The sequence below is a fragment of the Lepisosteus oculatus genome, chromosome 11 (assembly GCF_040954835.1).
Source record: "Lepisosteus oculatus isolate fLepOcu1 chromosome 11, fLepOcu1.hap2, whole genome shotgun sequence".
NCBI lineage: Eukaryota > Metazoa > Chordata > Actinopteri > Semionotiformes > Lepisosteidae > Lepisosteus > Lepisosteus oculatus.
In genome coordinates, this window is record NC_090706.1 from 4,651,817 (window position 1) to 4,676,432 (window position 24,616).

Here is a 24,616-nt window from a genome sequence, read left to right on the forward strand (position 1 = left end):
AATCAGCACAGCAAGCACACTCAATACCTGTATCAATTAGCCCTGGTGATTAGGGGCCAGCAGGCACTGAAACCAGCGGTCATTCAATACCAGTGGGCCTGGAGTTCACTCCCACAAGATCACATTCTAACCTTCTCCCCTCTGAGGACAGCGTCAGTGGCGTGGAGTTAACCTGCTGATGGGACTTAATGGGGCAGAACCTGGGCTAGCCTGGGCCTGCACAGGGGTTCAGCCAGCAGCCATTTTTATGCTCTTCAGTTACCTCCCAGCGCAGCGCAGACAGCTGGGGAAGTCTTGTGCAGCTCTGCTCGGACTCTGTGACATCAAAGTGACGCAACACATTCTCTATGACATCTGCAGTCCACCATTCCAAAGAGTTCCGTCATGGAATATACTCCCTGCCTGCTCACTTCACCAGGGGCATTTCCTCCCACAGTATGGGAGAGGTACTTTCAATACAGCCAAGTTTATAAGATCTAACAGCAACACATTGTGCATTTCACAAGCCCAACATATGAATTTCTTGGATTATTAAACAAGATGTTCTAAATTTAAGGTGGAATGACATAGGTGGAAGAACCTAACCTCCTTTTAAGTGAGGATGGATCTTTTTTCAGGTTAAAAGGCATCCACAGCATGAAAAGCAGACATCCATCAATGCATTGGAGAAAATCCCCAAGAAAAAAAAAATCCAAACTATTTTCAAAGCAATTCGTATCATCGGCCCTTCGCTGCTCTTTCATAGCTGAGTTTTTTATGAAAGAGTTCTGTGTCACGTTCCACATGGCGTGTGCGTAGCATTTGATTGGATGGTAATTTTCTTCTTCTGCGGAGATCGGCTGGAGACAGACAGCAGGATCTACACAACTCCCCACTGAAAGCTGGATCTCCCACAGCTTCCAGTCTGCATGCACACTTCCACAGTTCGGCTCAGAACCCTCCCCAGCTTGGAAAAGGAAACACTAGCTTATTAAGCATAATCAATTGTTTTTTTTAAACTGTATGCATTGGTCTATGATACTCATTGTAAGTGAATGATAGAAAGTATGTCAGAAAGTGGCAGTTAAGATGTTCTAGTGTCGGCAGCCAGATCACCCTGCAACTCACCACTGGCAGCCCACTGAAGCTCAGCAGGTGTGAGCCTGGTCAGTACCTGCACTGGTTGCTGCTGGAAGAGGTGTTAGTGGGGCCAACAGAGGGCGCTCACCCTGCAGTCTATGGGGGTCTTAATGCCCCAGTATAGTGATGAGGACACTATACTGTAAAAGGGTGCAGTCCTTCGGATGAGACGGAAAACTGAGGTTCTGAGTCTTTCTGCTTTAAAAATCCCAGGGTGTTTCTCGAAAAGAGTAGGGGTGTTACCTCAGTGTCCTGGCCAAATTTCCTATTGACCTTTACCAGTCATGGCCTCATAATAATCCCCATCTATGAACTGGCTTCATCACTCCGTTCTCCTGCACACTAATAGCTGATGTGTGATGACCGAACTGGTGCACTATAGCTGCTGCTGCATCACCCAGGTGGGGGCTGCACATTGGTAGTGGGGGGGTTGAGTCCGCATTACCTGTAAAGCTTAGAGTGGAGCGTCCAGAAAAGCGCTATGTAACTGTAAGCAAAAATTATTATCATCAGTGAATTTTAGAGAAAGGGTGAATATATCTGACTGAAACTATCAGTGGGCCCCATGCTTGGTGTTTAAGGGAGAAATAAGCACTCAAAGCTTCCTAAATAAATCACCACTAAACTACAATATCAGCACCTGAGCACAGAGAAGAGCACGAGAAAAGATGCCATGACAGAGCCACAAGAAGAAGTATGCAGATGGAGAGTGCTAGGAGGGGTCCTGAAAGACAATAACTGCTGTAGCTCATGCACTTTGTTACTTTCAGAATCACTTTACGGACCTTTCTGCCGTTTTTGTTTATTTTTATTTTTTCTTAGAAAAGTTGTGATACCGTGTTTTTACCAGTGTTATTTGGAATGTGTTTCATTTTGCAATGCTTGCTGCTAAAATTGCCCCCTTGGGGATGAATAAAGTATTTCGATTTTAACTGAACGGACTCTTCATCACCATAACAGCAAGCTGCAAGAAACCGCACTCATTAATCAACCCTCCGTGGAAAGAAACAGCTTCGCTGGAGGAGAGAAAAAAACAAACTTCTTCACATGCATCTTTTTTTTTGGAGGTTTTACCAAAGCACAAATCAACTTCTTTGTTTAATTATTTCCAACAATTAAACAAAAATAGCCACAGTGGTATACCTGGTCTCGCTTTATTCCCGTATGGCTCAAGACTGTAAAAAGTCCGACGTATTAAAAAAAGTCTCTAAAAGAGACGTTCATTTGTAACCAATCCCCAAACATGTTGGAAAGAGCTAGTGTTTTCCTGTTTATTTTATTAAGAATAACAGTCTTACAGACAGAAGGCCCCCGAAGGAAAATAACTCCTTTTATCTCAGCCAAAAAAAAATATTAAAAAAGAGGGCCCCGAATGGCCAAAACTGTCCAGTGGGCTGTTACTTGCTTATAAAAAGACTCCTTGGGTCGGATTTCTAACAAAAAGAGACACACGACTGCAAAAAAGAAAAGGCGCTGCGCATAGTCTCGAGTACCCAAGATCCTGGTGGACTTGTGTCTGCTACAAAAGAGCACTGAGGCAGTGGGGTGGGGGGTGACGGTGGGCAGCAGCAGCCTCAGAAAATGCTGGGAGACTGGTGCAATGTGCAGGAGAGCCCTGGCTCGATGCCCCGGGGGGGGGCGTGTTTCCTGTGCGTCGCTCTGCGAGGATCCGGGCGGGCCTCGTCCTCAGGGCCGCCCCTGTTTCAGCCTGTCGATGTGGAAGGTGAGCTTGAGGGCGGGGCCGAGCTTCAGCCCCATGTACTTCATCATCATGTCACTGCGTAGCAGCATCAGAGCTTTGCCGTCTATCTCCTGCAGCACAGAAGCAAGGGGGTTATACAGAGCTCCTCCGTTCTCCTGCGACCTATTCATTCTCTAAACCCCGATCTGGCCAGAAGTGCTCAGACAGCTCTTTCTGTGGGACATGAGGTGCCTGTAGTGTATGTCCATCCCGGTGCACGAAAGACAAGCAGAAGGCCCAGGTCAACTCTGCCTTTCAAAATATTTTTTGGTGTGGACCTTTTTCGAAGAGGCACGTCCCCTTTCTGTATCCCTGTTCACACTATACTGCTCTTATTTATACTAGCTGGTACAGTCCTATGCCAACACTATGGGACGGCGACGGTCAGCTGTGGTACCTACGTGTTTTCGGAAGAGGTCAGCGTGTGGGCCCAGCAGAGGGTCGGTGTCCCGTACGAACTGCATGACGTCCTCTACTGTCCACAAGCTGGGATCCTGGCCGTTGGAGCGTGGGCTGTCTCGAGAGCCCAGGAAACGCTCTGAGCCTGGAGGGGCAGGGGCAGAGGGGAAGAGATTGGAGTTCAACTCTTTCAGTCACTGGAAATCGAGCTCAGCAGCAGAGGCTGTCTCTTGCTAACCCACTGTACAGCAGTTCCCAGGATTCACGAAAATGAATTGCTTGTAGCTACAATATACAGAATATACAGAAAATATACAGAATATTAAAAGACGACTTCACACACTCTGACAAACCTTTACAACTGCAAATCGGTAGAGTGCTACTTATTCCATTTTGAGAAAGCTTTAGAACGTAACTGATCTTTGTTAATCTTACCGGATTCAGCTGAACTTTTCTTCGGTTAAGTAATTAAGAAAAAAACAGACAATTTCCGGTGTTTTGGGGCTCTAGGAGATATTTACAAATGTGCGTGTCTCAGGAAATCCTGTGTACAGCACAGGCCCGGGTTCCAACTGACCGCCAGAGTTGAGGCGATGTGGTTTGCAGCCAGGACTGGTCCTCTGGGAGAGAGACCGCAGAGGGGGTGGGCGTCCCTCTCGGGAGCCCCGGAGCGGGCTGGTGGGGGTCCCGGGCGTCAGCGAGGGGTCCAGACCGTCCACACCTCCACTGACTCCATTCTCCAGGAAGAAAGGATCTGCTGGCAAGGCAGGGCACAGTCAGGACAGGGATGCTCAGACACACCAGTCCCAGCACTAGTTCACAAGCTCAGTCCGTTACCCTTACACTCTCCCTTCGTTGTCCTGTAACGGAAGCAGTGCAAAATTCTCTGGGATGGCTTCTGATCACGAAGTGTATGAGGTACAGCAGTACAGAGAAATTCTGATAATGCTGAGCAGGGAAGAAAGAAGTGGGAGAGTCTATCGGAGATAGCATTCACGCAGCTACTCCAATGGGCTTCAAATGTTAAGACTCCTTCCCCTGTACACTTCCAGACAAAGTCTGTTCAAAAGCTGCAACAACTTGCTGGCAACCCAACAGAAGCAGAAGCAGCAGAACTGCCTCACACAGAGCACACAAGCGATGTGAAGAAAACGGGAGAACACAGCCAGGATGAGATCCTCAGGCAGGGAATGATTGAAAGGAGGAAGTGAAGTTCTAGGACAGGCTGCAGGGTTAGGGTACCTTCAGAGGGGTGATGGTGGTTCTTGACCAGTTTTGCTGAGAGAGAGATGCTATAGGGGGGTGACTCCTGGGGGTACCGCTTGCCCCCCCGGCCCTCCACAAAACTCCTCCTGTCTGGGGGCGAGGAGAGACGGTGTAAGCACGAGCAACAGAAAAACACTTTCACAAAACCCGAAACACTGGACAGAGATGAGCAGGAGAACCACGTGTGGGACATTGCATTTCCTAACAGGATCCTACGGCCAGCTCCTCCACAAATCCCCTCCTATGCTCTGCTCCAGCGGTAAGGTTTACAGTGTGCAGCCACTTGTTACGAACAGTGGTTTACTGGATGAGGACTTTTGGTTACATCGTGCCACTGTTCGCTGCATGCACTATTAAATGTGCTCTGGTCACAACTGATTCATCATCAAGCGGATTGGATAACTTTGATGAGGAAGCAAATGTTCACTGCTCTGTGCCCATCGCGCCCGGCCTAATACTCGCATACTGTCTTATCACCACCTCTCACTTGTTTCTGCAGATCTTCACTCTCTTGGAGGGGCAGGCAAAAAAAGGGCAATGCCCAAAGCAAATTTAAACAGGACGTACAAATGATGGACAATTATCCTACTGGAAACCACAAGAAAAGGACACATTTTTTAAGGGTTTTGAAACCCTGACTTTTATTTAATTTCAGTCTAGTTGAACTTTTCGGTTTTTATTGTGGATTTCAATTGATCAGCTCAGAAGTTCTCCTGACCTTGAAATGAAAGTGTGCTGTGATGAACATTAACCAGTAGGAAAACAATGATGCCTTTGTGTTTTCAAAGAGTGGGAAGAACCAGTTCATGCACGTAAGTGACAGGAAAAGTGAGACAGAGCTGGAGAGCAACTGACCGGCCAGGTAGACGGGGCTGTCGTAGTGCAGTGGGCTCATCGTGAAGGGCTGGTTGCCGAACAGGTTGTCACTGTGCAGGTTGTGACACAGCTTCTCCAGGAAGCGCAGTACATATGTCACACTATTCACCGCAGGCAGGGTCAGCGTGTGCTGCTCCTGTTCAAAGAAGGCTGCAACAACAAGGAGCAAAAGCAGATCACTTTCCTGCAAGACCTTAATCCAATAAACCATCTTTAAGGCTCTAATACAGCAGCCACTACTACACCCTAACCTAACATAACACAGCAACCCCTCCAATAACACCCTAACTTAATATATCCCCCTGTAGGGCTTTAACACTGTACACTCTCCTGCAACACCCTAACCTAATATATCCTCCTGTACGGCTTGAATACAGTACTCTCCTGCAACACCCCAACTCTGTCTACCCTCTGCAATATACCTAATAATACAATATAGCCAACTGGAAGGCCCAATCCACAGTCCTCTAAGGAACAGCACCAGTTACATTGAGAGCCATACTCACAAAACAGTTCTCCTCCGTTCTGAGCTTATACAGTCTCAGCTAACAAAGCCCAGACTGACTGGGCGGGTCAGATCCGTAGCCACGCCGATCCTATCACAGAGAGAGCCAAGAGACGAAGGTGACAAGGAAATCCGGAGCTCTGCCTGACCTGAGATTACCTCACCCCCGTGGCCAGGCTTGAGGCAGGAGAAGACCGAGCTCTGGTTGTGGGCGCAGTCGATGCAGGCCTGAACGCACTGCTGCAGCACCGAGGAGGCCCGGCCCGGCCCGAAGTGGTCCGGCAGCTGGCGCACCCTCCTCTGGTCCAGGTGAGGGCCCACCTTCCCGTACTTGTTCAGGTACACGCAGACTGCGAGACAGGGGGGTCGTTAGCACCCGCGCACGGTCGCACGCCAGGTGGGCACAAGGCGCGCCCCGGAATCGCGCCGGCGGGGCCTTACCAGTGGGGGCCTGCAAGGCAGCGGTGGGGATGGTGGCGTTGTCCTGAGGCACGGTGCTGGTGTCCGGTTCAGGGGTGCTGCTGGTGGGGGAAGTGGGCACCGGGTTGGGAATCAACCGAGGTTTCCTCTGCCAACAAGCAAACAGTAGAGAAAGGCAGTCAATCCCTAAACCGATTACCGCAGTACGCCTCTCCTCGTGGAGTTACCACATCGCAGACCCCGGAATCGTGTACATCTCGGTCTTTCCCCTAGCCGCGTATAAAGTGGTGTTGCTTAATCTGGAGAAGCCAGGTGCAGGTTATGTGTATAAGGATCTAACCCAGCCAGTCTGTAGTCAGTCCTTACAGCCACTGCTGACTTAAGGAAAACCGAACATATAACTCTCTGAGCAATATATTCAGTGATACTGGTGGGCCACTAGGTGTCACTCTCTCAACTGCATAGGAATTGTGTGCCAATAATTATGTCCTGTGGTGCATGCATTTAATTTTTAAGACAGGAGTTCTGCCAACTTATTTTGCAAGCATAAGAACATAATTAAGAACAAAGGAAGAGGTAGCCTTACTTACCTAATGTTAGAAATATGTTGTGGATGTTTATAATTTTTTTCAATACTTCAGATGCTCTTTCCTGTTTTTATTTGTTGTTTGCCTCATATCCTGTTTTTCTGCCTTGTGTGTTGACAGAGATAATTGTCAAGATAAATGCACTGTGAAAAGCACGGTACCCAGAGAGACTGCCAACAGTTGAACCAGAGGAAATTGCAACATTGCAGGGTATCTGCAATTACGTTTGATGGCTCTTCTATGGCTATGGAAGCATTTTGGGTCACAATGCCAAGCTGGCATCATGACAACCAGACATTATGGCAGACATAGCATTGCCTGCAAAATTAACAGGCAAATATAAAGGTTCATTTCAAAAAGCCAATTGTTTAGAGGAAGCCACAGAGTTGCGTTACCGTTCAGTTACCTTACTGCCGGGCTTGGGCCCTCTCTTCTTGGGGATCTTGATGGGCTCCAGCGCCTTCAGGCTGCCCGCGGGGTTGTGCTGTACGCCCGCTGTGACCCCCCTCTGGCCCCAGTTCGCGGGCAGCCTCCCCCGGGGCCGGATGAGCGGCCGTCCCGTCATGGTGCCCTCCAGCCAGGCGGCTCTCTTCACCCATCCCACCTGAGCGCCACAGGACCCGCGGCAGAGACACCATTAGATCACGGACTGGCAGCTTGGCTTTGCTAGTCTCCCTCTGACAAGCCCAAACCCAGATCCCGGCTTGTTGAAACATTAAAGGGATCAGGGGGCATGGGGACGTGGTTGACAGTACTGATGCCTAGCACGAGGATCAATTCCGAACTGAGGCATGTTCTGTGTGGAGTTTGCATGTTCTGCCCGATGTGTGGGTTTTCTCTAGGCACTCTGTTTTTCCACCACATTCCACAGTCATGCAGTAAACAGACAGTAAACTAAAAGCAGAATACAACATTTGTATGTGTTTGTCCGATATTTCAATTTAAAGCCTGAAGCTGGGGGTTCTTTCCTCCGGGGTCGGGAATTATCTTCCTAGGTTTAGTCTCTTCAGGGTCTCATTAAAATCTGCCATCCTAACCCAAGCTCTAACTCTAACACTTACAACACTATTAACGCTTGTGTCTAGGTAGTTATTTCACCAGGGTAAAATACGTAACTCAAGAGTGCTGCAGACCTGGGTACAACTGAAGTGAGTTTGGATAACAGTGTCAGACAGCTCGAGGGCTGAACTGGAAGGCCGTGGGCTCATATCTCAGGCTGCTGTTGCTCCCTTCAATGAGGCACTGCAAAGTGCTCCGGGAAAAGTGGGCCTTCAGCTTGTCATTCTAAATGAAAACCTTTTCTCCCTGATCTGGTTAAACGAAGGACGAAAACAATATTTTTTACGTACCGGCCTTCCCACCCTGCTGCCGGGCTTGGGCCCCCTCTTCTTGGGGATCTTGATGGGATCCAGGGATTTAGGGGTGCCTGCTGGGCTCTGGCTCTCCACCCCTCTCTGCCCCCAGGCCGCAGGCAGCCTGGTTTTCCTCCGGCCTGGCCGGCGACTCCGCACCCCCACCGCCGCCTTCCCTTCCGCGGGGTGCATGCCCCCTCCTTCCAGGCTGCCCTCGGGCGCGGCGCTGAGACTCTTGGGCAGCACAGCTGCAAGCGAGAGGAGCCAGAGAGATTCTGGGTTTTGGTGTGGTGCAAACGCAGAGAGGGATGCAAGAAAGGAGGGCTGCAGAGGCAGGCAGGCAGGCAGAGGGAGGGACAGGCACACACACAGGGGGGGTGGGGAGCTGACAGCCGAAAGCAGACGGGCACAGACACGCGTGCATCTGGCACAACTGCAAAGTTAAACAAGGTCCGAGAGAATAAAGAAATGACAGGAAAAATCAATGACCCCTGTGAGCATGATATAAAGATTTTTCAAAATAATGGACGGATTTTGACACCACTTTTACAAAGTGAGAGACCTCCGGTCTCTGGGACCCCCTCAAAGAGTTTGACCGGGGTCTTGGAATCTTTAAGTTACTGGCAGCCAGGCAAAAGAACTTGCCAACGTGCCTCCTGAGATTTGTGATCCATATACTCCAGAGAAAACCTCTTCACAGGGGTTAGAACAGGGGTTTCCAATCCTCGTCCCAGGATTCCAGATCCAGATCATCTAATAGGCCAATTTAAATCACCTGTTCATAACGTTAGTAAACAATTACTGTATGTACTTTTTTCTTTCGAGAAGCAGATTTTTATTCTCAAGCATCTCTGAATCATTTAACACAATCTGTGCTTAACTGGTCACAGTAAAATTATTTCAGATCTTTAGAAATTGGTGATTTGATAATTTCCTATAAAACTCACTGGACTGGGACTCTTCAGGACCCGGACTGGAGACCCTTGAGTTCGTCAGAAACGCCAGAACACCATCTTAGAGAAAGAAGAACCAAATCAGGCACAGAGGAAGAATTCTTTCTTTCATTAATAAAGGACAAACACAGCTCCACACTAAAATAAACAATATACAGAAACTAAATACAACTGCTCCTCCCCCACTCCCTTCTCTACCACCACAGCAGATCTTCACCAGCGGGTTGGAGATAAACAGCTCTGCACAGCGCAGCTGATTCTTGTATTCTCTGCCCCTCAAGCCCCTCCCTCTCTCTCCTCTCAGGTAGGAAATCCCCTGTCTGTCACTGACACACGCACACAGCCATCTTCAACAAAGGATTCCTTGTAGAAGGCAGTCACAACCTGCCCTGACTTCATCAACGGCCCCCATTACGCTAGTTTGAGACTCACATACTGTAGCAAAGCACACTGTCCCTAAGGTCTGACAGCTGCATCAGCCTCTGTGGCTTGCCGGACCTGTGTCAGCTCTGCCAAGAGACACTCTCGAACCTGTAATGTTACAGCTGGATACTGTCACCAGACAAATCAACAGAGGCTCCTCACGGTCAAGACCGACACATAACATGTGAAAATGAAATAAAACCCCCCAAACATACAGGTCTTGTTTAATAGGCTGAACCTTAGCCCTCGAAGCTTTAATTTATCTCAACAGATAAACCTAGAACCTAGTGATGAACCGAGGAAATAAGGCTGCACAGACACAAGAGCATGAAGATAATCAGCATCACAAGAACCCACCAAAGAAGGAACGAGGTGTGAACTTACTCAGCAGTCCCAGACTTAGCGCAGGTCAATACAAGTTCCACCAAGAAGCTGCTGAAGAGGTGACAGGGGCTCAAGTCTACTTGCAGACCGACTTACAAACGCAGTCTTAGTCTGCTGATTCTGTGTGCCTGTCAGTGTGTGGGAGTCACCTCTGCTCACACACTTCCTTCCTCCCTCCACTTTCGACTCGGTCCCTCAAACCTCAGGCCACATCTCTGACTCGTTGGACTGGAGCCACAGGGCAGGAACAAAGGGAGAAACAGAGGCCGTGTGCACAGGGAGGAGCAGCAGCTACTTGGGACGAAGGTCTAGGAGGTGGACAGGACAGAGGGCAGGGGACTGTAAACCCAAGGACAGGACCCAGAATTACTCAGAAGTATCTGCTGCTTTTGTTGATGGTATACTCTCGTGTTATCCTGTTTCCCCCAAACAAATCACAACTGCCCCTCCTGACCTGCATCAAGAAACAACGTCGTATAATACAATAAATAACAAGAGCAGGTGTTTAATCTATGAGTAGCCTGTGGGTGTCTAACACCTAGCTCTCTGGAATTAAATCTCACTCAGTTGAAACACTCAAAAGAAAAGCACAACAGACTCAAGAGATCTTGCCTCAGAGGCGTCACAATTCTTTCTTGGCTCACAAATGAACACATAGCATACCCTCCTTCTGAAAACCACTGCTGCAATTGCAGATATTTTTATTAGCATCCTGGATCTGAAATAAGATTCCCCAATAATTTACATATAGCCTTCCATGCAGTTATAAGACCAAGTAATAAAGAGTGAATGTAAGACACAGTATGCAAGACATACCCACAATTACTTCTAAAACCGTGTACACGCACAAAAGGCCAGACATCATTCCTGCAGGCACACACATTCACCTCCAGCACAGACACATACACGTTCAGAAACCCTTTAGCTTTTTAAACCCGAAAGGTATTTATCCTGGATCTATTCCGGACAGATTTATGACCACAAAATTCCACAGGCAGGGATTGATACAGCCCACAGCCGGTAGACACTCTGTGAGTTTCTACCCCCACCTCCCCCAGTCACCCTCTGCTTCACTCTGCGTCTCTGAGAAACACACTGAAACACGACAGTAGAAAAATAAACCCTCCTCTTATAGTGAAATCCAATGGGCTTCACTGTGAGATTCTACAACAATACAATCCGGCAGTTGCTTCGCACTCGCGGTCAAAAAAGCAGAACTCAGGTACTGCCAGACAAGGGATCGCTCATGCCAAACAGCTGTTTCATATGCTGCACGTGTATGCAGCTATATCTCAAACTCAGAACAGACTTATAGCGTCAGCCGGACATTTTCCTGGGTCCTGCTGTAAGCATGCCTGGCTGGTCTTGCCTGGTGAAAATGACAGACAAAGCCTACTTCCACACTTCACACACAAAGTCCCAGAGCAACAAGTACGGACACAGCGGCGGTGCTGAGCCTACCCTGAGGAGACACAGCGCAGGATTGTGCCTCTGAGTCCTCAGCCTTGACCAACTCCTCCAGTCATCTCTCCCTCTCTCTATCGCTCTTCCCCCCCTCTCGCTCTCCTTTTCTGACTCCCCCCTCATCCTCTCACTCCCACCCCCCTCGTCAAAGCACGCACCCAGAGCTGGGCCACTCTGGTCCGGCTCTTCCTAGCTCTTGTCACTTCTCCTCTCCCTCCCCTCCCCTCCCCCTGACACAAACTCCACCCAGACCCACTCTGCCGAGCTCGCTCTCTCGTCTTTGCTTCTCGGCGCAGGCCGAGCCAGCAGCGAGCCACTCGGCCTCCTCTCCCCGTCTCACTCTCTTCCTCCTCGTGCCTTTGTGCGCCTCCGGGCCCGAGCGAGCGCGTATCCGTGCCAGGGTGAGAGGCCCTGGGCCGGGCACACAGAGGCAGGCTCTGTTGCAGCCAGCGAGCCGGCATCGTCTGCGTGCCAGCTGGGACCGTGCCAAGCCCGAGTGCACGCTCATAAAACACGCTCCCATAAAACACTGCCTCCCCCACCCCCCCCGGCCTCCCGCTCTCGACAGATCCAGGCCTTCTCTGAGTTTCTCTGTCTCTCCAGTGCTCTCTCTCTTTCAATTTCTCTTCCGTTTCCCTTCATCCTCCTCTCCACCCCCATCACTTGCACACTCTCCTCCTCGCTCTACCACTTTCCCCTGCTGCTCCTTCCCTCCTCTCTACCCTCACTCGCAGTACCAGGGCTGGCCCCTTGGTCCCTGCGCAGCCAGCCAGCTCACTTCTCCAGGACCTGCGCATCACTACAGTTACAACAGGAACACACAGCTCAAGTTGGCTTCAATGCATTCTTCACACTAGTGACTGCTTGTTCGTGTTTTAGTGCTCGTTATAGTGTATATGGCGATTGGTGCATAATTCCTTCACAAGCATCAGAACAAGATTTACAATAGGAATTCTGCACAGTATATTCGCATTTTTCCATGGATCTATCATGCTTGTCCTACACATCTGCAACAAGGATATGCTCTGCAACAGCTCTATGAGCTTTTATCGTGATTTTACTGCTACTTCATACACTTCACACTGCTTTCACCACATAATATGCAATACACAAATGAAAAAGTATATCCTTTATGTATTTTTATGACTTAGATGAAGATCTGATCACATTTTAGGTCAAATTTATGCAGAAATCCAGAAATCACAAACTTTCTAGCACCACTGTATCATGCTTTACCACTGCAAAACTTGCACGAAGACAATACAGGCCCAGACAGGATTGTCAGTAACTTCAGTGCATGATCCTTCATGCGGGGGGTCCCTGGGAGACACTCAGAGACAGCCGGACAGTGTGTCAGACGCCTAACCTCAGGGACAGACACAGCCCGCGCTGACACACAGAGATGCATCCTGACAGACGGGTCAGCTGAGCACGCACAACGACAGTCCTCTACCATCATGAAGAGGGAGACAGGAACTGTCACAATGAAATCACCATAACCTGGGGCCTTGACAGTAAAGAGGTTCAGCCCGGCTTGGATCATGGCTGAGCTCTCATCACTGTGCAGCAGCAGATTGAGGAAACAGGCAAGACAGGGAGTGAGAGCCGTGTGCGACTGTTGCTGGGCAGCAGCAGGGTTAGGGCTCGGGGTGAGGCAGACGGTGGCAGTGCCATACCCTTGGTGCCGGGGGGCTGCAGGTTGTCTCCAGTGAGGGAGCACCAGCCCACTGGGAAGATGTCTCGGGAGTCATAGCGGCAGTAGTAGTCAAAGGCTCCCCTCCAGCCATCGAAGGTGACCAGCACCTCCACGCCCCGCAGAGCCCCAACGGTGGCCGGGCAGATGAAGTGCGGGTTCTTGCGGTCCACGGCCTCCAGCTTCATGCCCACTTTAAAATAGTTCTGCTCGGGGGCAGGCGGCTCCTGCTGGGTAAGGGTGCGGGAGAGAGGGTGGGGAGAGGCGGGAGGTTAGAAGCTGGGAATCCAGGCCACAGGCGTACAGAAAAACCACACCCTGCTGTCATACAACTGGAACTGGAGCGGCTTCAGGCTACAGGCTTGTTCTGTTGTAACCAGTTTTGACCGTTACCGCCATACAAAGCTCAAGATTGCCTGGCTAAATTTAAATATTACTACTGGGCTGGGCTTTTTGGCTGACGGTACTTGGGAAATGGCTAAGTGCTCATTCAGCGGTACTCAGTGCAACAGCATCGTGGACCTCAAAGTGAGAAGGCATTAATTAAACCCATTAGATTCCAGAATCTGCTATGTTCTGCCCTTAAAAGGCCCAGCTATCGCAAACTCACTGGACATCTGGAAGAAAGTCAAGCAGGTTGGAGAAACCTGCCTACATTTCCTCATTCTCTCCAGTGTGTGGCCGTGGGGATTGTATCTGTGATCCGAATCGTACAATACTCACGCTTGGCTATTCAAGATTGTAAAACATAAATAACTGACGATTCCACATTAGTAAAAAAAAAGACTCCCCTCAGCCCTTCATACCTATAGGGTGCCACATTGGGACATCGGTTTTCCCTCTCATACAGTGGCTGATCTGACTGTCTGACAGCCACCGTCATGTGGGACAGAGAACTGGACAAGTAGGATAATAATGCTGACTGCAATAATAGGCCAATATTCTCTCTCCACAAAATTTCACACACCATCTAATTTGGTTTAAATGTGCACACAGAATGAACACCACACCGCACTGACAGTTCCAGACGAGGACAGCTCTTGGTCCTCCAGCCACAGATGCAGGCCAAGAGCGGGTTTAACTGGGACAATAGTCAGGTTGTCACGCTGTGTGTTTTACTTCGCCTCACCTTTATAACTAGAGACTTAGTTAGGATTTGAAAGGACGCTGCCGTTTTGATATGTTTTTTTATCCAGGGGTGGGGAGCTGCCACAAGGTGAGGGCTTGTGTGATGGGGGGGGTGGACTGGATTTTTTGCTAATGTTACTCTATAGTTTCCCCCCCACAGGAAAATAACTGAAATATTTGATCACAAAAAAACAGTGCTTCAAAACCACACCGGAGAGGAGTGTAGGCAGGTTTTAGAATAAGGGAGAAAAGAGGAGACCTCTGTCTGGCCCTGGGAAGGTCGTGTCCGAGCGGGTGGCGAGAGGGGCAGGTACCTTGTGGAATATCCGCCCCGGAGCCATCTCCGCCCCGTTCAGCGTCTTCAGCAAGAACATGGGCCAGGAGGACGCGTTCAGCCGGAAGCCTGCAGGACAGACAAACACACAGCCAGGAGGCTTTAACACCGGCCAGCCCCGGGGGCGCCACCGGTCAGCCCTGCATCTCTCAACTGTAAAGGCTGGAAGGACTGGAAGTGGATCTCCGAAAGCTTCCTGTTCCGATCTGCATTGACCTCCAACGGGAAACATTACAGCTCTTGTGTTTTGAACTGCACTCTTGTCAAGAGCTCCGAGGGGCTTGGAAACGGTACTAAATTCCTCTTTGCGGAACAGCTCACAAGATGCTGATCAGCAGGAGCCTCTCACGCAGTGCTGCAATGTCTTGGACACATCGTCTCCAAGGCAGCCGTTAGGTACTGTACTGCTATCTGCCAGACACCAAAACACCTAGCATCCCCCTAGAGTTTCATATTTGTAAAACTCACCGGGTGTGTGTGTTCTGGGTTTTTTTTTTCTATTAACTCCATATTAGCCATTGGCTGCTGTGATGCAGATATAATCTGGTCACCAAAATGACCACTGACGACAAAACCTACAAGTTATTAAGTTACTGTACGTCCATTCAGAAAAGATAAAACAGTGGCAACGTTTACAGTGGTAAAAAAACACATGCCTGTTGTACACGGACTCACGCAGCTCAACAACTTGAAGGGCTACGGCTGTGTGGCATGTCTATAGTACTGTGCGTGACATTTCAACACACATAAAATGAACTGCGTAAACGTGAGTGAGTTTCGAAGGTGGATTTGATTTTGAGGGCAATATTGGGAATGTCCAGTATAAAATGTACACTGTTTAACTGCCATAACAAGCTTTCCAGCATCTCTGAAGGTTTGCCAAGTCCTTATTACTTATTAGATGTGGTGCCAGCTGCTTGCTGGTTCATGGAGATAAACTAAACAGTGACCCCTTCTGGACAAATGTAATACAATGTCATATTTTATGTAAAAAACATTTCCATTGCAATTTTATCAGCTCAGACTGCAAGGGCATCTAGCTCCTGACCAGAAGGTCCTGGGTTCAATCTGAGGTAGGGGCAGGTGATGTAGCTTGCTCTAATTCCTTCCAGACAGCTCCCAGGTCCACTCAGCCTGCTTTCCGAATGAGTACCGGGGGTTAATCCTTCCGGGGGTAATAGGCCGGCCAGAGTGTGATGCTGATCACTTCACCTCCACCTCCAGTGTCGGATGGTCAAAAAAAATGGTGGCCCTTGCCCCCCCATTCCCCAATGACCTTTATGGCCTGAAAAGGGACCTACCTACCTACAAACCATAAAAGCAATACTGCACTGTGCAGTGAAGCCAATCGGTGTGTGGTGCAGTCAGTCATTATGCTGTGCTCAGTCAGTGTACCCTGTAGACAGTCAGTGAGCAGTGCAGTCAGTGTACAGTGCAGTCAGTCAATGTACAATGCAGTCAGGATGCAGTGCAGTCAGTCTGTGTGCAGTCAGTCAGGGTGCAGTGCAGTCAGTCAGTCAGGGTGCAGTCTGTCAGGGTGCAGTGCAGTCAGTCAGTCAGGGTGCAGTCTGTCAGTCAGTCAGTCAGGGTGCAGTCAGTCAGGGTGCCGTGCAGTCAGTCTGTCAGGGTGCAGTCAGTGTGTGTGCAGTCAGTCAGTCTGTGTGCAGTCAGTCAGTGTGTGTGCAGTCAGTCAGTGTGTGTGCAGTCAGTCAGGGTGCCGTGCAGTCAGTCTGTCAGGGTGCAGTCAGTGTGTGTGCAGTCTGTCAGGGTGCAGTGCAGTCAGTCAGTCAGTCAGTCAGTCAGTCAGTCAGTCAGTCAGTCAGTCAGTCAGTCAGTCAGTCAGTCAGTCAGGTGCAGTCGGTCAGGGTGCCGTGCAGTCAGCTGCTCTGTGCTCTGCCAGGGCTGGACACTCACCCAGGGGGGGCTGCAGCATGCCCCCATTCTTCTCGCAGTTGCCGATGGGCTGGATCTCGGAGGAGTCCACCAGCCTCCAGAAGTCGTTTTTGTTGTCGCTGCCGTCGAGCCGCAGCCGCAGCCGCGCCCCCGTCAGCCCCACCACGGTGGCTATGCAGGTGGACGTGGTGTTCCGGGGGTCCTGCGCCTCCAGCTTCATCCCCGACTTGAACTCGTTCCCGGGAGGGCTGGCACTCTGAACGGAGGAGCGCACAGTCGGCACCAGTGTGACACTTCCAGAACGCCTGGGGTACCGTGTTCTGTCAATTCAGTTCTCATCCATTTCCTCTCCTGCTCTTTATGTGCGGTTTATCACTCATCCATCGCTCCTGCATGGCTTGGACTTTGAGCTGACCATTCCCACAAAGAAACAACCTGGACCTGTTTCTGCAGTTACGGTATAGCTGTGAAGTGACTGTGTACATTCTGCTGCTCACTCTGCCCTCCCGATGCAGAGGATATGCTAGTGGCCCCAAACGGAGATATTCCTACAAGGGTCATGCCAGACGCGTCTCCCTCCGCAACCCTTCAGTCTCCTGATTTTGCAATGTTCCGCAAATCATAAAATATGAGTGTGAAACAATCAAAACCACTGATAAAATCTCTATTTTGCAAATCTTTTAGATTCGTTACTATCAGCGGACCACAAATGGGCATCATAAAAACAGCAACTCTGAGAATATGTCAAGCGCTAGTTTTTCTCCAAAAGTGCTGAGCTTTTTCGATAACTGTCCTCTGTCAAGTAGCAGACTCTGCACACTCTGGCAGGGGGTGTGGACTGACTTCAGATGTTCACACACACCCCCCAGAGCACCAACATGGCTCTGAGAGAATTATTCAGGCCAGGAATGTATTACTTATTTTCCTCTATTTTTGGCATCTCATTTGAAATATGTGAAACAATGAGCGATTTCAATACATCAGCTGTGAAATCACACATGCTCTGTAAAAGATAACATTCTCTCCTGGGCTATAAATGTATATATAGACTTGCACGGCACACCCACCTGTCTGAAACAGTGGGCGGGGGCAGCTATGGCACCTGTCTCTTTCAGATACTTCTCCCAGCTGAAGTGTCCTGCAGAAACAGTACATGATGAAGTTCTGACTGATTCTGTGGAAAGGGACTGGTCACTCGTGATTACACACAAACACTTTCATCAACAAACACATCCAGATGACCAGCTGACAACCAGTTTTCTTTTTTTTTTACAATTCAGCTTAAGGACTGCAAAGTCAACTAAACCCCTTATAATACAAGATGAGTAAATCCTGACAGCATCTAAGTTCACGGTAAATCAACAATGATAAAAAAAACATCAGTAGTCAAAATAACAAAATGTCTTTTTCATTTTTACTTGTAAAAATAAGAAGAGGGAAATAGCAACTGTGACTCAGAACTCCAGCGAAAATTAATTTAACTTTTATATACCTCATGTTCACTTTACATTTGTTTTACTTCCTGTCTCGCTGTAAAACAATTACCCAAACTCAGACATGCATGAGCATTGCTGCTTACAGATACATAACAGGAGCAGAAAGAAAGAGTGTCAAGACGTTCACGAGGAAGAAGAGATTTAAATAGTTTGTGAGTATTGCAAGTTAGTTGCCATTATCTATGACATTACTTTTACTAGTGTAACAAGCTTTTAATGCAATTTGATTATATAAACATGGGGCACTGGTCAAACTAACTGGTTATCTACTGAAATTGGCATTAATCTCTTCAAATGGAAATAAGATGCTTGTTCTGGCAGTACCTCAGCACAATGAGCAAAGAAAGAAAACTATTTGCAAGATATTAACTGCAGGAAATATTAGAAAATGTGACAACTATATGAGTGGCAAAAATACAATGAGTCTGAAGCAACATCTAAAACATCGTAAGACACGCTTTTACAAAGCTGGCTAGTCAGCTACGAAACTGGAACACTAGCCAACATTCATTCCAGTGTGATTTGCTTTATTCAGATTTTATGTGGAAAATATTAAGGAAGTGTGGAAAACGCACCTTGTATGTGTTTCACAACATGCAGCAGTCATCAACAAAGAATGACAAAATTACTGTATTTATCCAAGGTGTGTGAAAGTAGCTAGCCTGCTGTTTAACGTACTGAGAAAATGCCGTCATAGTGGCACAGTGTTCTATAACGCATTCTTATTTTTAAAGAAGAATGTAAGTATAATGAGAGCGCTGTGATCAACCTTGAAGCACCGTTGAATAAGAGGCTAGCAGAACATCATTCACATAGTACATCCTGGCTGTGGAGTGGAGAATAAATGAGGACCTATTGTTACATGAACATGTATATAAAAAAAGGGTTAGATAGACGCATGCTGTTTCATATTAATAGATGATAACACAGTCATGATGGGTCTTGAAATGTTAAATGTCGGAGACAACATTTTGAGAAAAACATCATCAAGCAAAAAAGGCGGGACTGAAACATGACAGCACTGAAAGGGACACCAGTCCACCACTGAGCCACAAAGAAAGGAATTCAGATATCGGACTTTTTACATATGTTTCATTAATGTCTGCTTCAGTACTAGCAAATGTCTTTGTTAGGCCCATAATAGTGTGAGTACCAACCTCTAAAATAGAGATATTAGAGAAAAATCCTAGAATGTATATCACTGATCTTGATCTTGGACCTTGACAGCTGCCCAGCCCTGTTGAGGAACCAGGACCCAGGCTTCTTTCAATACACAGCAAGTGAGGTCCTTGAGTCAATCAACCACCAACTACCAAACAGGCTCAGTGGGCTGAATGGCTCCCTCTCGTGTGTAACCCTGTGCTCTTCTGCCTAGTCAGAGTCTTGTAACATTACTGTAATTGTCCCAAATAAAACAGCCAGACGCTGGCCGCTTCGCGGACGGACAGCGACTCTCACCCTGGTACTGCGGCGGCGTCCGGGAGGGCCGTCCGCTCCGCGCGTGTTTGTGTCGTCTCTCATCTTTCCACTCGATAGCTGGGAGAGACGGAGAGAAGGATACAGTACATGGCTCTCTTAGCAGGGCAGAGGGAAGGTTAACATGCCATTTACATCCCGCCTTGCGTCACGCCTAAGGAGACGCCCATCCTGGGCAATGATCTCTTCACACGTCTTCCCTTTACCTCTCTGACGCCCCGGCTTCCTCATGCTCCGGTAGTACTGACCAGTCCCTCAACGCGGGCCAATCCACGCTCCACTCTACACACAGAGACAGGGGAGAAAGTCAGTGCGACACAGAGTCTGGGCTGGCCTGGGCCAGGGGGCCTCATCCTGGGAAAAAAGGTTAAAGATGAAAGAGCGCCTAGCTATTGGGAGCTTATCGATTCGACATCCTGAGTGAGCTGTTTCTCCAAAGATCCTAGTCCATCGGCGTCTATTCTATGAAACCTCCCAGCTCCTGACTGGCAGTGGGAAGTGGCCTAGGCCGCTCCTGGACAAAAGGTCTTGAAGTGAAAAGCAAAAGGAAAAATAACGCAAAAAGGAAAAACAAATCCCAGCCTCCCTAGCGACCAGTGTGATGGGAGTCTAAAGTTCAAGAGATGTGTGAATCGCGGATTAATATAACTGGTTCCCTTTTTTCAAAACAAAAAGGAGGTCTATCTACATACACATAAATAACATGACCACACAACATCTGATTTTAGTTCAATGGGAAAGGAGAGAAAACGCATGAATTTCACAAAACTATGATTAAAGGTTTTGAAATATTAGGGGTCTGTGTGTTGCTTTTGCAGAGAGACATGCAGGAAGGACCCCCACCAACTTCTGGACAGCAGCTGAGCTATGAAGAGAGACCACGAAAGGTCAAGGGGTTAATCAGATAACAAGGGGATGTCGTTTGCAAGGGTCCAAGGGTGAATAACAAGAGCGTTTATAGTCAAAGCAAAATCTCCACTGGGAGTCGGCTGTCTAGTCAATTCAAGGCTAGAGCAACTCAGTGCATCCTGGCCGCTATATTTGGCAATGACAAAACCACCAGCTGCGTTTGAACAGGGACAGTCATATTCTGACCCCTCTTGAACCCTAACAGAAGAGGCCTTTTGAGGGTCTGTACTGATTCAGTTGCAGCTAATGTACTGAACCATTTCATCAGGAACAGCCCTTGGAATACAAATGTTCTCACAAATGTGTGTGAACTGTGTTTTGGTGTGCAAGTGGCTTCATGATCAGTTCTGCATGGTTCCTCACCTATCAGATTTATAAATCCACGCAATGTCAATCTGCCTTCCCTTTTTAACATCTGTGTTGTTACACCATCTGGCCACCCGTACCACTGACACGTAGAAAGGGACAGAAACAAACAGGCCTCTCCAGCATGCTCCCAATACACCAAGATTAAAGTCACTTATAAGTTAAGTCATAATTTAAGATAAAACTTGTAAAAAAAACATTGGGAGACAAAATAAACACTTCTTCAAACATCTGCTTGTGTGTTGGTGGCAGCACAGATGTCCTGTGCAAACAGGAGCACAGCTGTCACATTTCTCAAGTCTATTGGCATGTCTGTATCAGAAGGCTGCAGTCAGCTATAATGCCAGTTACATAACTAAAAAGCAATAGAAAAAGCCAGGGAATAATTAATTAGCAACAGTAATTGGCTGCTTAAATTGAATTTAAAAAAATCATCATTTAAATTATATAACTAAACACTATCAATAGCAATGATCGTCAGTCTTGGTTCATTTGAAATGGCAATAAAACATACCGGTAACTGCAGACAAGTCCCACTTACAGCATTTGAAGAACGAGCAATTAATTCAATTAACAAATACTTGAGCAATTGGCGTATCTGGTCGCAGCAGTCCATCCCCATTTAAACTTCTTAATGAAACCGCACGAAATTGTTAACAGAATGCAGACCGTTTCGGATATAATCCGTAAAGAGAGGGTAGTGCTATTTCTGAAGTTTTCTTTTGAATGGGGAGAAGAAGATCGCCACCGTACAGTTTTTGTTTTGCACTGAAGCATATTCTCCGAGTGGGAGAAGTGCGCGTTTTGCTTGCGTCCCCCGAAAAGGGGAAGACGTCTAAATGAACGCGACCAGCGTGTCTTTTATTTTTATCCCCCTATAAAACACACACACACACACGCACAGGGTTTCCATTCAAAGGCAGCGCGTTTGATTAATAGCCGGAGGTTGCTGTCGTGTTTGTTTGTTTGTTTGTTTGTTTGTTTGTGAGTGTGCGTGTGTTTTGCGGGACACGGGGAGGGGGGAGGGAGGGATGACTCCGCTGTCCCGCAGAGGACGGGAGTCCCAGTCTCTGACCCACGGTGCAACAAAACACGGACAAGCTCAGCATCGAGCAGACCCTGTGTGCCGCTTCTGTCGTCGCTGCTACTCCCACAGCAGGATGTGCAACAAAGCGGTACGTCGACATCAAACTCCCCCCCCCTCCCAAGTCCATTCAAAAGCACAAAGCCGAGCCTACACATGGAGCGCTACCAAAACAAATCATAACGGCGCGCAGCTTCGATTTTCACAAATTTCTTAACACACTTCAAACTAACAGGAGGGGAGGACGCACTTTTTCTTTTCTTTTTCTTTTTTTTTTGCATGGACACGCTCCCTTCGCTTTTATTTTCTGCCACAGACACCCGCACAAAAACAAGCATGCTCTGTAGGATAGATACATACAGTATGCGTTACACACACACACATATAAAAAAAAAAATCTCGCCTGTTACTACTCGCTTGCCTCCCGCCAAACCGAGCGGTTTTACCCAGACTGAGGAAGCGCTGTGTTTTACACACACACACAAAAACCCAAGGGGATAGGGGGAAACAGGATAGCGTGTTAAGAGAAAAAAATATTAAAATTAGCTCGTTTTTTTACCTCCGCTTTGCAGGGATTTGTATGTATGTATTTTTTGTCTGGTGTGGATTCAGTATCTATCCGCCATTTTTTGTAGTGCGCAGCAGTGTTGAGTGCGAGGGGGGTTTTCAGAGCCGCTGGATATTCAGTCTCATTTGGGAGAGAGAGTGAGAAACGAGGGCTGAGACGGAGGCAGACACGACCCCTGGCGATGGAGAAGCGAACAGAAAAGAAAAAAAAGAGAGAGAAAAGAGGGCGCCCGGCCTGTGCACCGCCAGACGGTCTCTGAACCTCGCCAGACGGCGCGTCAGCTCAGGCAGAGGCCGGTGTTTCCTGAGCTGCCTGGAGCAGATTCGGTGTCAGAAATATCGGCAACGTCAGGTTGCGACCCCCCACCCCCCGGGCGCATACTGACAAGCAGGAGAAATAAATCGACATGGGGGTTTGGTCACAGTGTAGCCGTCTCCAAGGGGGCGGCCGCCCCGGGACCCGCGTTTTGGGGGGACCCCGCGCCGGCCACCCCCAATCCCCAATCCCCAATCCCCAATCCCCAATCCCGCATCCCGCATCAAAATCTAAATACATGCTTCAATATTTTAATAAAGCGACGCGCAAAACTCTTATTTCAACTCCAGATGAAATCTAAAGCCAGTGGGAGAGCAGATGCTTCTTTCAGAGCTGGAGGCGTTTTCCTCGCACTAACTACGTCAAAGGCCATCAGTTGCCCAGCTAAAAATTATTGCGAGCGGCATAACTAAACTAGCTTGGGGGGGAAAAACCTTAGCCGGTGGGAAAATGGGAGAAGAAGCAGAGATAGGGACACGTTTCGAAAATACTCTTTATTTAATTTGTTTAATCTTTTTTCATAACTTGAATTTATGTACTAATATGTGCCCCTGGCGATCTTTTTGTCTTAACCTGTTACATGCACTCTTGTTTGTACTGTAATTTTTGTTATTCTATTATGAATAAATAAATCAAAAATAATTAAACATTTCGAAAATACTACAGTGGGTGCGAGAGAAGAAAAAGGAAGCAGTAGAGGGAGGATGCACATGTGGCTCTTATAGGGGCTGTGGAAAGGTTCGTGGTAAAAACCAGGAGCGAAGAAGAAACGGACAGGGGTGGTGATCTCGACAACGACAAGGATGCTGAAAAGTTCACATTTATAAAATAAAAATGTTAACATGGTACGGTTAATGTCTTCTTCATAAATATTAAACAGCGGCTTCTCATGCAGTGAACTGTGGCTGTTGGTAGACATAAGACAGTCACCTAAAGGTGCTGCACGTCCTTTTGGGTGACAGACCCCTTCCAAAACGGCCACCTTTTAACCTTCCCCCATACAGTTTTTACTGACAATGCTGTTTTGATATCATTGTGGTAACTAAATATTCAGAACTGTACTGCAGGGCAGCAGATCTCCCATAAACAGTGTCAGAAGGCAACCTTGTTGACAAGTGAAAAACTGATAACCCAGTCATAATCGGGAGTAACATGTTTACTCGTTGTCTGGATACCCCTGGAAGGTCTCTGATGAAATCATAGTCCTCTCTAATACCTGTTTCCGTAGACACAAGAAAATGTGCCTCGTCTACAGATTCCTTTAACTTTAGCATTTACAGTCAGGTGTTCACTGGCAGAACAGTTTTAGTCACTTTCTAGACCACCATGAAAACATGTTCAGGCCACATGTTCTGTGCGGTTTATCACTATCTACTAATTAGGTTAGACTGGGGCCCAGCTGGATCCAAGCAGTGTGCTTTGTGTCCTCTGTAGAAAAAAAAAACCTGAGAAAAATCTGCTTTAGAAGCAAGTGCAAGAGGCCTTTGCTTTGAAGAAGCTTGTTGATCCATGTCCGCAGCACGTCAGACTATACAGGTTTAACACGTTCTTCGCTCTCAGGCTGTTGTGTTGACATCTCGTTTGTCTGCGTGGGCCTACCGCAGCAGGTCGGGTGTTTAACCTTGTCTCGGCCTCTGCGTAATTTGGTTTTAAATCACTCTGTGAAATAGGTCAACTGCTGGCCACACTCACTTCATCTGTGTTGGTTCAGGGCTGTCGTGTCCCCTTGCATCACAGGCACAGGCTATAACGCTTGTCCATGCATTCGTGAGAGTAAGTAACATGAAATACGAAGATTAGGATGTTGCTTACTGTATGTATCAAGATAACCTGAAATAGATTTGTATACTAAACTTCAAATTTGA

General features: G+C 48.0%; 1 protein-coding gene across 6 annotated transcripts; it reads right to left on the reverse strand.

Moving 5' to 3' along the window:
- Positions 1 to 2,257: 2,257 nt before the first annotated feature.
- Positions 2,258 to 22,723, reverse strand: scmh1 (Scm polycomb group protein homolog 1). 6 transcript variants are annotated; one of them, XM_069195493.1, is made up of 17 exons: positions 22,428 to 22,723; positions 19,716 to 19,791; positions 19,492 to 19,569; positions 17,605 to 17,675; positions 16,559 to 16,793; positions 14,625 to 14,713; positions 13,166 to 13,412; positions 9,213 to 9,278; positions 8,263 to 8,513; positions 7,320 to 7,517; positions 6,348 to 6,474; positions 6,056 to 6,256; positions 5,381 to 5,551; positions 4,502 to 4,615; positions 3,837 to 4,016; positions 3,262 to 3,404; positions 2,258 to 2,931 (listed from the first exon to the last, which is right to left on the reverse strand). In XM_069195493.1, exons 2-17 carry the CDS (start codon positions 19,738 to 19,740, stop codon positions 2,806 to 2,808), a joined length of 2,322 nt encoding a protein of 773 aa, XP_069051594.1. In that variant the 5' UTR covers positions 19,741 to 19,791; positions 22,428 to 22,723; the 3' UTR covers positions 2,258 to 2,805. The 6 variants fall into 6 exon arrangements, with proteins under 6 accessions (XP_069051594.1, XP_069051597.1, XP_069051598.1 ...); XM_069195496.1 differs by having other exon boundaries at positions 13,166 to 13,409; positions 22,428 to 22,722; XM_069195497.1 differs by having other exon boundaries at positions 3,837 to 4,013; positions 22,428 to 22,722.
- Positions 22,724 to 24,616: the final 1,893 nt, after the last annotated feature.

Excerpts from the sequence above, each read along its gene's own strand:
- scmh1 (XM_069195493.1), bottom strand. The coding sequence starts at position 19,740 with ATGAGGAAGCCGGGGCGTCAGAGAG. Across the intron at positions 6,475-7,319 it reads GGCCCAAGCCCGGCAGTAAG|AGGAAACCTCGGTTGATTCC; the intron begins GTAACTGAACGG and ends GCTTGTTGGCAG. Across the intron at positions 3,405-3,836 it reads ACATCGCCTCAACTCTGGCG|GCTCAGAGCGTTTCCTGGGC; the intron begins GTCAGTTGGAAC and ends CTGCCCCTCCAG.